This window comes from Pelophylax lessonae (assembly GCF_965119305.1).
Source record: "Pelophylax lessonae genome assembly, chromosome: 1".
Lineage (NCBI taxonomy): Eukaryota > Metazoa > Chordata > Amphibia > Anura > Ranidae > Pelophylax > Pelophylax lessonae.
The window spans coordinates 179,364,433-179,382,309 of record NC_138768.1 but is presented as its reverse complement, the minus strand read 5'-3'; the positions used below and the strand labels follow the sequence as shown (position 1 = coordinate 179,382,309).

General features: G+C 42.2%; 1 protein-coding gene across 1 annotated transcript in view; it reads right to left on the bottom strand.

Annotated features, from left to right (window-relative positions):
• Positions 1–17,877, bottom strand: part of WDR36 (WD repeat domain 36) — a 129,588-nt gene that overhangs the window by 94,694 nt on the left and 17,017 nt on the right. The window contains 5 exon segments of the mRNA XM_082269281.1: positions 319–402; positions 2,808–2,873; positions 2,998–3,118; positions 6,757–6,932; positions 14,195–14,327. Coding sequence (XP_082125407.1) covers positions 319–402; positions 2,808–2,873; positions 2,998–3,118; positions 6,757–6,932; positions 14,195–14,327 — 580 coding nt within the window.

The window sequence follows — 17,877 nt, the reverse complement described above, 5'->3', positions numbered from 1 at the left end:
AGGCTCTTGTCACAGACTCTAAGACACTAAGCTGGAGGTCTTTTGAAAAGAGACTGCGACAATATGGATTTGAGCATTAAATGTATATACAGGAATTTTCATCATGAGTTACAATAACACAACTTATGCAAATATACAGTGAGAAATTGATTACATTTAAGAAATATCAGAGTACCTTATCCTGACTATATACTCTGAAAAAAAAAAAATGTCATTTATATACAAATCTATAGTCCTTCCGACTAATCAAACAATCATACAGTATTCTTTGATCTGGTAATGTTTTTAAACAGAAGAATATATAGGTAGATTACATACCAGAGGCAAAGGATATGACAGGAGGAAGTCTTAAAACAGCTCCACGCGAACCCATCTTTTTAGCTTTGGCTTTATTTATAGAACCTGGTAATACAAAAGAAAATCTGTATAATTATAGGGATGTAAGGCAGGTTCAAGGGTACATTGGGACTGGTAAACTAGACCATATATTACTGTAACACAGACTATCACATGCAAGTTACATCATCACTTTTGCAGTGCTTTGTATGTAGAGTCAATTTTCAAAGAACATTGCATGAGCTTTGTATCCAAAAACAACCGCTACCTCCTGGCTGGAGGAAGTTTGCATATACTGTACCCTAAAGCCTGGTACACACTACTAGTTTTTTTCGTTCAACCCAGTGAGCTAAACGAAGAAAAAAACCCGACAGCTCGAGAGGAGCCGCTGTACTAACGATACAATGTTCGTACAGGATTCTCCCCTGCTGTGCTATTGTGTTCTGATGGAAGGGGCTCGCCAGAACACTTCAGTCAGCACTTTCAGCCATCGGGTGAGAGCCGCAATCGGGACGCAATAGGCAGACCTTTTTCAGTCATGCTCCTTTCAACAGAAGCCAGCTGACCGACTTATGTTGGACCGACTGCCAAACACAGAGGCCGAATGTCAGCCGGTTTCTACTGAACAGGTTACCGACACCTGACATCCGTCCCATGTGTATTAGGCATAACCCTTTGAGTCACAAGGCTGAAGATGTGAATTGTTGTCAAAATGCTAACGCCCAGATGTCAAAACTGTATTGTATATGGAAAACAGATGGTAATAAAGGCCCTTACATGGGGATGGTTATTCTAGTATGTAAGAGACATGAAAGAGGTCAACCACATCAACCCAGTCATCATCTCTGTCCAAATTGTTCCCCTTTCTTTCCCAGGTTAAATCTGTTCTGTTATTGATGGCAGCGGGTGTTAGCGGAGGTGTCTCCGCTGACATCCGCTGCCCCATAGATCTGCATGGAGGATCCGATCAGATCCGCCTAAAAAACTGACAGGCGGATCTGATCGGATCGCCCGTGTGAAAGGGCCCTAAGGCTGGTAAAATCTCTGCCCTGGTGATTTGATAATTCACACCTTCAGCCATATTGCTTTCACAACATTTACAACTCCCATCCTGTTCATGGACAATCAACATATGCCTTGACAATATTCCATGTTGATTAGAATAAGGTATGTGTGTTACCTCTATGGAAATATATGCTGGGAAATGTTCCCATTTAGAACTGAAAAAGTGGCATAAATAAGCGGAAAAGCTTCTTCAACCGGTGAACGTGACCAACAACTATTAGTTATACCATGACCTGGATAAATGATGACCTTCACAGACAAATACAATTGTTTTTTAAAAACAATGTGTTACCATAATTAGAAACTAAACGCTACCTGCAGAATATAGTTAAAGTAGAACTATAGGCAAGACCTTTTTTTCATTTTGGATTAAGGGAGGGTAAAAACCCCTGTAGGGATTATTTTCTTTTAGTTTCAATTGTAATGGTAAACGGGACAAATATAGATGGTGAACCTCCCTAAAAATGGACACAGACAGCAATGACAAAACTGACAGGTGTTCTAATGCATCTCCAAAACTAAAAAAAAAAAAAAAAAAAAAAAAAAAGAAGTTTTGCCTTTAGTGACACTTTAGTGTCACTAAACCCACATCATAAAAACCCATCAACACATGCTATAGTACATGCTGTTCATACACACACACTGGGATTAATTTTTGTATTCTGCATTCTTCCCCTTCTGTACAAATCCTCAATTCAGCTAGGGATTTTGCAGAGCAGTGTTGGCAGCTTTGCACATGCTCCATTTACAGTGAGTTTTTATGCTAAACATTTCCTCCCCATCACATCTGAGCAGCCCATATGAATATAGAGTCACTCATGTCGGCGTATACACAGTGGTAAATGACAGCCCACTCCCTCCCTCCTCCATGCCCACTAACCAGCTTAACACAATGGGGGCAAGATATTACATGTAGATTAATGGAGGCTTCACCTCCCTCTTATTCTAAGACACAGGCTGGAGGGGCGTGAGCCAGCCTGTGACTAGCTGAAATTCGCTCACATGTTATTGCCAAAAAATAAAGGTTTGATTTCAAACATATATATTTGTATGACAATTTAAAACAGTTAATGATATTTATTTTTTTATTCTAAAGGCGTTTTTTTGAACATGTGACAAGCAGCAGAGGACTAGAAGCCCATCCTGCTTAGGTTTCCCAGCAGACAGGGTGGGAAAGATCTGGGTCATGTGACAGCTGTATATTGATGGAAAAAAAGTACTTTTTTTTTTAAATTAAAATAATTACCAGCCATATACAGAAATAGAACAATGTAAACTAAAACAGTGTGTGTTTATGATCACTTTAAGGTATACATAAATGGAAAAAATATCCTATTGCCACGAGGACAGTTGAAAGTGACCTAAAATGCAGAGTCATAAATCTGGATCTGGCTCTAAAAACTTACCATGACCAAGGCTTTTACTATATCGGTCATGAACTGTGGAAAACGAATGCAACGCCCCATCTTGGCCTGCAAAATGAAAAGCAAGAAAACATGTTCAAAGCTAAACTAGTTTTCTGTTGGATACTAGTACAAAATATATATTCCATATGCAAGGACAATGTTCTCAAATACAAAAATTGTTTATATCTACCTGCACTAAGAATCTGCTTGCCATCTAGACCATGATGTCGAATGAAAGTGGGTGGACCACTATGACCCATACGGAACCTAAGCAAACGACCTTGGCCTCCTGGGCCATCAAAGATCCAGACCTGGTTAGAAAAAGACAATGGTAAAAAGAGTTCAGAGACTTTAGTATACCCAAAATTAAAAAATGTGTCCTGCTGTGGCGATTTTACCTTATCCCGTCTTGCAGATGCAACAGGGAGTGAGAGAAATTCCCACCCTAGACAATTATCCAAACGTGCCCCCATTGGAAGATTTTCTCCTACTACTTGCTCTCAACGATAAATAAGCTATATTTTTAATAGAGATTTTAATATTTTTGTGAGAAGCATAAAATACCAAGACCAAACACTGCTCCTTAGTTATTTGTCTAGGCCAAAAAAAAAGTAGTAACACAATGCCCTAAACCAGGTGGAAGGAATTAACCACCTTAAGTAGGAAGACGTGGACCTTAATACCACCTTATTCTGGGGAAGAACCAGGATAGGGTTACTTTTAGGGCTGCAACTAACGATTATTTTAATAATCGATTAGTTGCCGATTATTTTTTCGATTAATCGGATAAAATCATAAAAAAACTCAATATGCCTTTTTTTCATATATTTAAAATAATAATGAACAAACAGAGTGTTCGTGCCGGTTCACACTTGTGCGGTTTGCGAGATCGCATGTAATTCGGAGCGCACTGCTCCTAAATTACATGCGAGTTCAGCCATACACTTTGTATGGCTGAATTCGCAGCGCATCCGCAGCAAACTCGCACATGAGGCTTTTTTTTGAGCCGCCTCAGAATCAGATCGCACAGTGGTTCACACTAGTGCGATCCGATTCTGTGCGAACTTGCAGATTGCACTGCAATATGCAATTGCAACTAGGGGTGTCGTTAACTTTTAATTGACATCCCCTGCGTGTGAACTGCCAGAAGTGTGAACTGCCAGATGTGCAGATGCGGGAACATATTCGCAGAATTCCCGCATCGCACAAATGTGAACCGAGCCTAAGGCCATCGCATCCGCACATCTGGCAGTTCACACTGCCATATGTGATACGCAGGGGGTGTAAATTAAATGTTAACGACACCCCCAGTTGCGATCACATATTGCAGTGCGATCTGCAAGTTCGCACAGAATCGGATCGCACAAGTGTCAACCACTGTGCGATCCGATTCTGAGGCGGCTCAAAAAAAGCCTCATGTGCGAGTTTGCTGCGGATGCACTGCGAATTCAGCCATACAAAGTGTATGGTTGAACTCGCATCCGCACATGAGATCGCATGTAATTTAGGAGCAGTGCGCTCCAAATTACATGCAATCTCGCAAACCGCACAAGTGTGAACCGGCACTTATACCAAAACTTTTTTTTTTTTTAATTAAGCTCCTATATACTGTAAATATAATAAACGCTTATCTAGATAAAAGTTAATATTCCCTATAAGGTGCAATATTATAATAGAAATATAAGTGAATAAAAACATCCCTGTCAGCCATAGATATGAAATAGGGAGCATAGAAAGACCCCCATATGTGCTATATGGACGTTTTTAATCACTTATTTTTCTATTATAATATTGCACTTTATAAGGAATATTAACTCTTTTATGTGGATAAGCTTTTATTCTATTTTTTGGCGGGCTGCTTTGTATGTACAGGCAGGGCTGCTGTTAGAAACCACGGGGCCCCGTACAGCCTACCTGACAGGGCCCTGCACTGCAAAACTCGCATAGTGCTTGTGGTGCCATTAATTGTTAATGGCACCCCAAAAACAGTTAGCAGAATGTGGCAAACTTAAAAGTAGGATGCCTTAAAATGTTCTAGAGCTTCTATGGTGCATTTGTCAAATGTAGCGCTGTCCATTTAAATAAATAGCCTGCCTTATGTGTGAAAAACAAGCTAAAAAAAATTAGTGCAGGAACATGCATTCCCACTACGATGTGAATGGGACCTCAGGGGTGCCAAATAGAAATGTCTGTCAGGTGTAGGGAGAGGTGTATTCACTGGCCCCTAGCTCCAGCACTGCAGTGGTTGCCAGTGTCTACCTGCAGCTGGCACATTTCCCCCCTCTCTCAGCTTTCTGCAGCTACATTCCAACTCACACCCTTCCAGCAGAATGACTACTCCATTCAGGCCCTACAACCACTGCAGGTTACAGTGTCTGCACATAGAGAACGGTGTGGAGGTTGGCAGAGCAGAGCTCAGGACTCAGAGAGGAGGTGGAGCAGGCAGAGAGTTTCCTATCTCCTCTATCTTTCTTCTTTGCAATAGATAACACTGCCGATCACAGGGGGAGGGGAGGGGGAGTTTCAGGACCTGGTCAGCAGTAACGATTTCATAGCAAAGGCAGAGAGAGACTCTGCAGCTGTCCCTGACACACACAGAAAGAAAGGGGGTTCCACAGCCTGGAGTCACAAGGCAGTACAGCCAGCTCCCCTTTCCTGCAGATGCCCGGGCCCCTCTTCTGAAGTGACTGTTTCTTTTCTCCCTGACCTCGATATGACTCACTCCCTCACTGACGTCAGGAAATGGGCGGAAAGGAAAGGCAGAGAGGAAAGGAGGTGGGAGGTCACGGAAGCCGTGCTGTGAGAGAGAGAGACAGTGTGTGCACGCTGCAGCTTCACAGAGAAGACGGAGCTCGCTGACAGACGGGGAAAGCAGCACAACTAATCGACGGAGCAACTAATCGGTAATGACAATCGTTGACAACGATTGTAATTATCGATTTCGTCGATTAGTTGTTTCAGCCCTAGTTACTTTGCAGGAAAGCCAGTGATATTCCAGACCCTGTGAGCCAAGGTAATGGTCACCAAAAAGACAACCTTACATGCAAAGGGTGACAAGGGAATTATTCTCTGAGAGGTTTAATAGAAGACTGCAAAACAGACAAGACCAAATTAAGGTCCCACTGAGACAAAAGAGGTTGCAAAGGCAGAACAATCCATGCGACACCCTGCCAAAAGCTTTTAACCAAGGAATGAGGCACGACAGGTCTCCTAAATAAAAGCACAGGTACCCATGCAATGATGTTGCCATGACAGAACCCCATTAATGCACCACCACTACTGTATGTCATCTCAGTGGAGCCCAGAAACAATCCAATACACAGAAAACACTGTCAAGGGGATCTGCCACACTCCTCCACTAACAAAGATACTAACCAGTCAAATAGCTGCAGCGCCAGCTGGCCTAATCTTCACACATCACAGCAAGTGAGCCTGGCAGGCCCGACAGGGACTAGACTCCCCTGTAGGGGGATCACTTCCCTGGACCTGTAGAGCACTCCAAAAGCGAGGTAACAAGTTACTTAGTACACCAGAGATCACTGTCCACAAAGTGCAGCACTGGCTTGTAGACATTACAGGCTGTTCCCACTTTTGTATTTGGTATCCAGATACAGTCTTACTTAGCCTCCTGGCCATAGCAAATGATTCAGATAGGGTCGACCTCTGCCCTCCTGGGGGCATAAGGAAGGCCTGCATATACACTACAGTCTATGAGGGAGATCTTCAGGACACAGGGAGTGCACATCCAAACACTTGTAGACACTAGTAAAAAAACAGGCTTAACTGAGCTTTGGAGGAGTTATACCTGGGAGTCCTGCTTTTTTGGCCAGTGCCCATTCACCTGAAGATGGCAACATAACCCAAGTAGTCAATAATACAATTACAACTTCAAATCTCTTTTTGAGTGTTGGTGAACCGTGCACAAGATGAGGCCTACATATTGTCATACCCGTAACGCATTATCCGCAGCATTGGTAATGAGCAGAGGTTCTCCATGAACAAATGTTAGCCCAGCAATAGCAGTGGAATGAACATCCCTCATCTGGCTCATCAGTTTCTTTTCCTCCAAATCCCACAGGCCTATGTGACCAATGGGGCTTCCAGCTGCCATTATTGGATGTCCATCTGCAAAGCAAGAAGCAGTGTTAAAAATATAAACTGTTGAAAAGAGGGCATATTGGAACACCTATTCTATACAGATTAATAGTAAGTGACTATTATATTTTAAAAGTAAATATACTTTTGAAAAAAAAAAAAAAAAACGCAATCACCTCCGAGTGATCAATGTACATTGCAAGGATTTTAACATTTCCTTCAGTCTCTTCTCCCTGTTTCTGATCTGAAGGAAGAGCTCTTTAGATTCTGAATGGGAGAGACTTTTTCATGTTTGATCAGCTTATGCACTTGTATGGTTCTCACGAGGCAGAGTCTGCAGTCATTTAGAAGTGATTAGCCCTTTAAAAGCATCTCACCAAAACTGAATGTTTGTTGCAGATTATGCCCAACATCTTACTTGTATCTGTGTGCATTCTGGGAAAATCAGTGAGCTGATCACACAAGCAGGAACAACTGTGTACTGAACACCTCCAGGTTGCCATATTGTACTGAAGTTTACAGAAAATTACAGGGGATTGATCAAAATTATAATATGGCTTGCGAAGCAATTGTATGTTAATAATATTTTTTTTTTTAAAAATGGTTGAAATGGGGGAAAACAGAGGACTTCAGAAATAAACCATGTTCTAAAGCCTAGAACAACAAGATATTTTATTTATATACAATTATTTTAACTTAAAGACCTGGCTTGAATACAAGTGCTTGATTAAATCAGTTTCTAGAATGAACTGCTTACCTTTCATTTTCCGATTCCTGGGAAAGGTACTCATAGAAACTTTAAATTATGCACTGGCATGCATTCACTTGATGGAGCAACAGACTATACTAAGATAGTTTCAATCTATTACCTCATCTGAAACAGGTTGTCCTTCGCCTGTCTAGCAAAAATAAAATGTTTGACCATTTTTGGAAAACAGAGCACGTTTATGGGCCAGGTCTATCATCCACATCGGTCTTTACAAATCAGATCCGTCTATTTAAAAGAAGTACAGCCAAAGCTCGCTTGGCTGTACTTCTATGGATAACGGGAGTGCAATTTAATTCTACACTCCCGTGACCTGTTTTCAGCAAACAGCAGGCTATGGCTTTGTTTTTTCAACTTTTAGCAGTAATACTTTTAAATTTGAGGATGGGTGCTTGTAAAATATTAATGAACATGCAGGGTGACTGTATTTCAACAGGTTAGAGATCACTTCTATGTAGAGCATAAATGTCAGTTATTACTATTATATAGGCTGCTGGACACAAAATATTTAATGGAGAATCTGAGTTCCAATAAACAAAGTCTCAAAATGGGGAACTTGTCAGAATTACCACAAAGAAAAAAAAAATTAAGAACAGAAGCAGTTTGGGATTATCTCTGCAAAGATGTCATCAAATTGTGCTCACAAGTGGCAGAAACATTGCATAACAGGTTTTATAAACTTTATTTTATAAAGAGTAATTGCAGCTGAGCAAAGAAAAATGTTAGGGGTACTATTTCCTTTATGGGCATCTCAAAGTTTCCGGTTACCTTCAGCAAACACAGACATGAGCTTTCTAAGGCTAAAATCTATGCACACCATGCTGGATAAAAAAAAAGAAAACAGCCAAATGATACTCTTTTACGCAATCAATTAAATCAAGTGCAAGGGAAAATAGGTTTTGAAAAAGAATGGCTGTATTCCAAGGTCAGCCAACCCTAAAATTCCTAAACGTGGAGTAATAACATGAGGCTGAAAAATATCTGCAAGGGTCCAAAGTGCATCTGCCAGAAATCTAAGAAATTTAGAGTGCCACATCCTCTTGGGAGGGATCGGAGTTGTGAATATTATGAGAATGCCCTCCATCTCTATATTGGAAAGCAGACAAAGAAGGGTTTTAAGAGAAGAAAAAGTACACGGATTCCACAGAGCCACCTGTGTATCCACTGCTTCTGCTCCAGGATCTTTGCATCTAGAGATAAACCTGCCAAGCTTGTTGTCAAACATGAAGGTCAGGAGGTCCACATCGAGGGTTGTCTACACCTGTGGGTGTAGGGACCATCCCCCAGGTCTATGCACTGCCAGGTAAGAAAGTCTACCTACCAAGTGTTCACACCTGGGATGTAAACGATGGATAAGGCTGTACTGTGTAAGTCTGCCCAGGACACACTTATTTCTCTCACCCTTGCCATGGCATAACTTCTGGTACACTCCTGACAATTGCCAGGGCACGGTCCAACAATATGAATAACCCTGTATGTGTCTGACATACAAAATCCCTGCACTGACAGGGTATCTAGAATTCTGCTCCAGCCTGGTAAACTGGCACCTGATGAGCTTCAGAGACATTGGAAGGAAGATTGCTCCCCAAATCCAGAGCTGGATTCCTAAGCCACTAGGCCAGGGACAGCCTGTTCTTTGGAGATAGGCAGGTCAGTCTGTTTTAAAGACTAGATTGACTTGTCCCATGATGACAGGATGTTGTGTTGTAAATTCTAAGAGTGGAACTGGTGAAAATAACTGCCTTGAAGGAAGCTACCATTATTCCCAGAATTATCAGTGAGGCAACTTCAGGACAGAGGGTCCAAAGTCTGAGTGCAGAGAAGGAAGGAAAGAAAAACTCTGGCTTGAGCTGCATAAAAGATGAACCCCAGATACTCCAAGCAATAAGTCGGTTCCAGCGTAGACTTGAGGGTTTAGGACCCAGCTAAACTCCTGCAAGTTCTGGACAGTTCAAGCTACGTTGTCAGTCAGGTTCTGTGCCAACTGCTCCCTCAGAACAAGACCGTTCAGATATCCCACAATAGGGGGGAGCATTAAGAGCTCAGCATGGCATGCAGAGGGACCAAAACCTTGGTCAACACTCACAGTGGCAAGGACGGGCCAAAAGGTAAGGGCAAAAATTGTAAGCGTTGGGAGCTCACAGCTAAGTGAATGAATCACTGACGCACTAGAAAACTGGGGACATGTTGGTACGCATAATCAAAGCCACTGAGGCCAGACAGTTTCCCTGGTGAAGAAAGGTTGAGAAAGATCTGGGTAATTTTATTCAACATTTTTGAGCCTGAATAAAAATATTTTAGGGCCCTGAGATCGAAGATGAGGCCAGTATGCCCTTTTGGTTTGGGAACTGTGAACAGATTGGAGTATAACCTACTGGGGCAAAGACTAAATTAAAGAAGTAACATTTTTTTTTTCTTACCTGCACAGGAAAGGCACAATGTGTACTAGCACATTATGTGACACTTACCTGCAAAAAAACCCTCGTTGTCCCCGCTGCAGCCCGCATCCATCTTCGCTTGTCATTCTTCCGGGTCCGCGGACTCCGGTTGAGTGACTGACCGGAGCCGCCAGTCATGGCACAAGGCTCTGAAGTAACCGCACGGGCGGACGTTCCTTCAGAAGGCATGTGCCGATTAAGTCATCGGCGCAGAATACAGTAAAAATCTCCTAAACGGTGCAAGTTTAGATCTTTACAGTACCAATTAAACCAGTAAATAAAACCTCAAATTATTATATTAGACTGCACCTTTGGTAAGGTTCTGAACCCTCAAAATTGCAAACACTAAGGTGCTGTCAAATCTAATTAAATACTACCATGCATTTAAACACATGCATATCTACAGCCGGGTTCACACTGCCCTGACATGAGTCACGCGACTTCAAAGCAACTTCAGGGAATTCCTGTGCAATTTTCCTGTAATATCAGATTAAAATCACATCAATTAAGATGAGGATCCGACTTGGATGCGACTTCCATTCAATTATATGGGCTGAAAGCGGACAGATGTCAGATTAAAGTAGTGCAGGAACCTTTTTCAAAGTCAACCTGACACAAATCGGACAAGTGAAGACGGCTCTCATAGGGAAACCTTGATTTTTTACAGGTCATCTCTCAAAGTCGGAGATCATATCGCACCAGTGTGAACTGGCCAAATTCTTAAGAGAATAACAAAAGTACAGTCTTAGTAGAGTTGTGTGCTTTTCCTTTAACTGAAATGCAAAATCTTTTCAGTGTAGTGCTCCCCTCACTGTGGTGAACTCTTACATATGAGATGAGTCATATGCGCTTGATACTCAGGTGTCCTGGTGTTGACTTGTATTCCCCCTCTGCGACCATTCCTTTTTTTGCAGCAGCACTCCTAGGATTGCTGGGGCTTGTGTTCCTCCTCTACACTAAAGGAGAGGTCACAGAGAAAGAACACAAGCCCCAGCAATCCTAAAAGTGCCGCTGCAAAAAAAAAAAACCCAAACACACCACAAACTAAAAGTGAATCAGCACTCACTGATATCAGAAGAAATAAATAATTAAAATGCGAAGGGCAAATTCTATATAGTCCATATGCAGCTGGAAGATGTTTGAAAGAAGGGAGGAAGAGGGGCCAATTGGATGATTCAATAGGTGGTAGTGAAAGACATACAAGTAGGCTGCCAGGAGACGAGACACGAGCTAGGGAGGGGGCAGGCCGCAACGTGTTTCCGAGGCACCCCCCCCCCCGGACAGGGAGGATTTATACTCTCAAGCTGGTGATGTTAGGGGTAATCATAGAGGTGATGGGCGAGTAGCACGGCAGCCCTGATCCGGACTCATGCTAAAACTAAATTTTGAGGATGTCGGGCAACAACCTAAATCTGGACATGTGAGACATCAAAAAAAACAACGCCTGTTGATTTTTTCCATCTCTCTGTGTAACTAAAGATATTGTGTAACAAACTTAATCTCAGCATTAGTTAGCGAAGGTGAAGATCCATTGTTGGTGGTGGGGACTTGGCATTCCCTTTTTTTCCTGCTTTTCTTTCCTTATATAATTGGATTCTTTCTAGATCATCCCATTTTCCCAAAATATTTTTTGTTATGCTTTTGTGATGCCCCATAAGTCCCGATTAGATTGCTGCCCGACATATAGTAATTTAGAATTTTAGCTTGAGTCCCAATCAGGGCAGCCTTGCTACGCCCATCCCCTCACTGATTGGTCCTAACATCACCAGCCTGCCTGTCCATCCAGGGGGGTCGGTTCATCCCAAAGGAGGTTGCTCGCCCCCTCTCCAGCTCGTGTATCCTCTCTTAGCAGCCTACAGTGGAATGCGAGAGCCTGCTGTCACCACCAGCTTTTTAGCACTTTGTTGACTCTCCATCTGGTGTCCGATCCTCTGGCATCCTGATGATGGCGTGTTGGAGCCTGCTGACGCCGGTCTCTGGTGTCTCACCCAGCAGGTCTGTGCTGGTGTTGGCGGCCGTCCTCCAATCCATCCTGTCCACTGTCTTCTCAAACAGTACACCACACCACCTCTGCATGCAAGATTATTTTATGCAAGTGGATATTAAATAAATTGTGGTTGCTTTTACTCATTGACCTGGCACCCTTTCTCCTTTCTTTATTTGCTGCAAAAAAGGAGTGGTCCCTGAGGAAGAATAGAAGACCCAGAAACACCAGGACAACTGAGTATCAAGCACATATGACACTTATCTCATATGTAAGAGTCCACAAAAGTTGGTGAGTGAGTGGGACACTGGAGGGGAGCACCGCACTGAAAAAATTGCACTTCAATTAAGGGAATAGCACGCGGCACTACTAAGACTGCACATATGTTCATTTCATGTGGATATGGACCTTTTTTTTTTTGCATGTGTGAAAATGAATTTGTTATTTATGCATGGTAGCATTTAATTAGGCAGCTCTTTAGTGTTTGTTTGCAACTGGGGCAAAGACCCCTTGCTCCAGAACAGCTTTGGCACCTACTTCATCTTTAAAGTTCCAAGGCTTGCAACGAAATCAAAAACGAAGCATTGGTTTGGAAGTTAATGCCTTAGGAGAGTGAAAAGGTCCCTTGTGACTTCCTTGATGAACCACTTCAATGTAGAGCAAATTCACCACCTTCCTGCCCAGGCCAATTTTTAGCTTTCGGTCAGGCAGCACTATACCTATAAGAAATTTGTATTATTTTTTTGAGACAGATAGCGATCTTTTGGGGGAATTTTATCACCACTGCGTTTATTTTTTGGTAGACAAAAAAAGATCGAAAACTTTGAAAAGAAAAAACCTCCTTAGTTTCGGTTATACAATTTTGCAAATACAGTAGGTAAAATAGGTATTGAACATGTCACCATTTTCTAGGTACAAATATTTCTAAAGGTGAATAAAATCAGTGTTGTGAACCTCTGCGCTGTGTGTATGGGATCAAGTGTTGCAAAACTGTCTCTGTATAACAAAAGTATCGGTTTAACAAAAGTGAATACAAATATAGGTGCATGGGTTGCTGCAACCCTGAACAGTGTTCCCACAATGCGATAAGATAATAGTGGAAAAATAGGGTTGCGCAGCCTAAATCAAATATGTGAAAATCAATGCAATAAAACGAATAAGTAAACATAAGTGCAAGTGTCAGCTCATAAAAGTCAAATATAAAGTGCAAGTGCTAATAGGGACTTTCCTAGTTGCTGGTATCTAGGCATTACTTTACATGTGACAGAATTTCATCCAGGCGAGGTTGCTGAGCAGATGTACCAGAGATTTAAATGGACCGCATGTGTTTAAAAGGGACCAATACCTGAGTAACCCTGAGAATTGTACCTATTGGAGGTAGAGAATGGTGGAGCAGCGTACTCGTTTATTAAATATATTATACAAAGGCTTGTCTTTATTCTATATGAGGTGAGAGTTCTGAGACCACGGCACAGGACACAGAAGTGGAAGTTTACATTGTTTATAATACACAATGATACTATTTGATCCGCTTTAAGCCTCTAATGGCAGTGGCCTGCAACTCATCACAGGAAACACAGTCCATTAAGGATTTTGGAGACTTGGCACCAGACAAAGCATCTGCTGCGGAATGTTCAGAGGCCACAGTCAGATCAGACCGTTATTATGCAGGGGAAGGCACAGAAGTAAGTTTATAGCATCTGCAGGCAGTAAGCTATCAAGATTGCAATTTGGACCATGAAATCTTGCATAAGTGCAGTGACATACTCCCAGGCTCAAACCAAGAAGAGGTTACACCGGATTAAGCTAAAGTAGACAGAGGATGGCAGGGACTCAAGCAGAGAATATTCCAAGTTGTCAATAGCAGATCAGATACTTATCCTGCAGCTGAAGGTGTGGAACTACGCTTCTGGTAACTGCGGTCAAGTATTGGAAAAAATATATAGAAATATTGTGGGCAAATACTGAGGCAAAAATAACAGGCTGACAGTCAGGCATCTAGCATTTTCAGAAGGAAAGTTCAAAAGTGGCAGACACTATGTTTTTCTCATGACAGATTTCAATTAAGGTTATTGGAACTTGCATAACAAATATGTGGACTCACCTGTACGGAAGGATATTGCAGTAATCGGACCCCAGTCTTGATGAAAAATCATCAGTGTTTCATCAAATTTGATGTTGTGCACAATAATTTTACCGCTCGTCAGCCCTACAGCCACCACATCCACTGCTGGAGCCTAGAATTACAATTTCAAAAGTAAAATTTCAAATGCCACCAGTATAGCATAAAGCATATATAAACCTTGTCAATTTTTATCACGCTATATGATCTTTGTATTACAAATTATTTTTGTTTCAATAAAAAAAAAAAAAAAAAAAAAAATACATTAAATAAAATTGAAGTTATTTACTAAAAACTTCTCTTACTGCTATAAAACTTTATTTGTTGCATTAAAAATTATATCCCCTGCCTTCCCAAAAACAAAGTATATACATATCATTTCCTCATAAAAATTAAAGCATTTTTGTTTTCATGCTATCTCTGTTTATAGGTTTGTGGTCTCATGAAATTTCCATACTAAAGTGATACTTAACTTTTGATTTTTTTAATAAAAATAATAAACATGCTTATACTTACCTGCTCTGTGCAATTGTTTTGCACAAAGCAGCCCCAATCCTCTTCTTCTGGGGTCCCCTGCCGAAGCTCTAGGCCCCTCTTCATCAGATGCCCTCACTGAAAGCCACTTTCCCTGCGGTGTTCATTGACTCGGCCCCGCCCCCGTGTCTCAGCTATTGAGTGACATCAGGGGGAGCCAAGGGCTCCTGCTGCTATCAATCTGTCCAATGAGGAGAGCGACAGTAGCTGGAGCCGATCAGGCATAGGTAGAAAAAAGGGGGGGGGGAGCTGCAGCACAGGTTTTGCACTGCAATGGATAGAATGCATTACGGTGAAAAACCTTAAGGCTTTACAACCACTTTAACTCCATTTTTACATACTCTTTTCAGTGCTCTTTAAAGTTTATATATTTGTATTTCAAAGAAGTACTGTGGCAGGTGGTTCTACGTGAGCAATTATGGGTTAAGGAATTGGAGAAGAAAATATTCTTAGGCAGTTAATGCACAGATCATGGAAAACTGTTCCAAGGAAACATCAGGGCATCTATCACATATGCCTAAGTATCCCTTATCAGAATGTGTCCAGTTTGTTGTTGAATCTGGAAACCAGGAGATCCCCATCTGGCATTCCCTAGTGCAGGTAAATCGCAAAAGGCTGAAATCTATCATAAAGAACTTCAAATTCAGAAGGAAAGATTTCCCGGTATCCAGCAGCTACATGGAAATCCACAATTCCAGAGTCAATTTAGTCTTCGCCTTGAATTGCATCAGTAGATCCAAGGACTCCTGATGTAGGATTGGAGAGAAGCTGGGCAAAGGGGACCACATCAAAGGTGGCATCTGGACTTGAAAAGACAGGCATTTCTCCTGCATGAGCAGTACCCTTACCTGAGCCGAATTGAGGACTAAGCCTAACTACTTTGGATGCCAGTTTCTGAGCCGATTGCTCCCCTAAAAGCAGGTCATTCAGGTACCCCACAATGGGGATACCCTGGATTTTCTCTAGGTGCCAAAAGATGCTGTTCAAATGATTCACAGCCGAAAGGGGCGCTGGCGTCTAAAATTCTCTTTCCAGCAGCCTAATGAGATATATTATACAGAGGTGCCAAAAACAGCTCAATTTGCATCACCATCAGTCATGACTAAGTCCCAGAGGTGGGATGAAATGCATCATGGGGTGTGGTCTCAGGTTGAGCCAAGTCCACTTCTCGCTATTTGATACACATTGAACTGACAGTGTGTGGCGCCTCCATCTAGCATACCAAGTTTCAGTAGAAGCTGTACAGCATGTCATGTACTGGTACAAGTGGGATGAATCCTTGGGAAAGAAGTCTTTCCAGGGCAAAAAAAAAATAAAAAACTTTTTTTGTGAATCTGAAGATAACATTAGGCCTTGATCCCACCATGGTGCAGAGACATCACTTTTCTGCAAAGGACAAAAAAAAAATGGTTATTTGTGTGCTCTGTTCACACCACAAAATTGGTATCATGTGAAGATTTTTTTCTGCACAGGAAAAAAAAAAACTGACATGACATCAACATTGGTGTGAACAGGGCACATAACTGAGGTGCATAAAAACTGATGTCAACCTGCATAAAAACTCTGAAATGCACATAAAAACCATCAGTTCCCTTCAGTTTTCATGCACGTATGGTGTGAATGAGCCCTTAAGCACGGATGGGAAAAAAAAATGGCAAAACTCCAGCTTGTAGCCACTAGACACCATGCTGTAGTTCAGACAACCACAAAGGTCAATAGATGTACCCCACTCACACAAGCAGGGGTGCATCTTTACAGTGTGGAGGATATGCACCCAGAACCAGAGGACCTGAGAGCTGAGAGCTGGAATGTGGGCTTCTGCTTGTTCATGAAAGGAATTATTTTTTTTATTCTGAAGGGACACAGTTTTCTATTGCATCACCTTAACCACTTAAGCCCCGGAAGATTTTACCCCCTTCCTGACCAGGGGGTATTTTGCGATTCGGCACTGCGTGACTTTAACGGACAATTGCGCGGTCGTGCGACGCTGTACCTAAACGAATTTGACGTCCTTTTTTTCCCCACAAACAGAGCTTTCTTTTGGTGGTATTTGATCACCTGTGCGATTTTTTGATCACGCGCTATAAACAAAAAAAGTGCGTCAATTTTGCAAAAATACAATATTTTTAACATTTTTTTATATGAAATTCCCAAAAAAAAAGTAAAAATCAAAATTTTCTAACATTTTCGGCCAATTTGTTTTATGCTACGTTTGGTAAAAAAAAAAAAAAATAAAAAGCGTTTTTTCATTGGTTTGCGCAAAAGTTATCGCGTTTACTAACAAAGGGAAAGATTTTTGTCATTTTTGTTGTTTTTTTTTTAACGCGTAATGGCGGCGATCTGCGATTTTTTTGCGGTACTGCGACATTGCGGCGGACAGATCGGACCCTTGACTGATATTTTTGACACTTTTGGGGTTACCAGTGACATTTCTACAGTAATCAGTGCTATATATATGCACTGTTACTGTAAAAATACACTGGCAGTGAAGGGGTTAACTTTATTTGAGAGGGAGGGGCTGTGTGTGTCCCTAGGGGCGTGATTCTAACTGTGATTGGCTGTGGCTTGAGGTGTAGTTACACTGATCAACGGTTCTACATAGTAGAACCGTATGATCAGTGTCTCTACACAGGGAGAACTGACAGGCAGCTTGTGATCCCTTTCCCCCGACGATCGCAGAGTGACCGGCATACATGGGGTCCGCTGGTTATGCGCGCGCGGGGGGGGGGGGGTGCGTGACCACGCGGGAGCGCGCCGCCGGCGGCGCGCGCTCGCTCCCCAGACCCTCCCAGGCTAGTGACGTACCGATACGTCACTCTGCCTGTGAGGGGCTGACCGCCGCAGTATATAGTCGTGCGGCGGTCGGCAAGTGGTTAAAGTGGTTTTAAAGCCTAAACATTATTTTTTTTACTGTAATGCATTTCTTGCCTTAAGGTAAAAAAATGTTTAGGTAAAAGTATTGCCCCTCACCCCCCCTTTATGCTTACCAGAGTCCTCACTAGATCCAGCACTGTGCCCATCAGCAGTGTCTCTCTCCTCTCACAGGCTTTACTAAGGCACATCCGCTCAAAGCTAGTGACGAGGAACGTCTATGGACAGTGAAACTCGGGATCTAGCCTGAAGGAGTATCA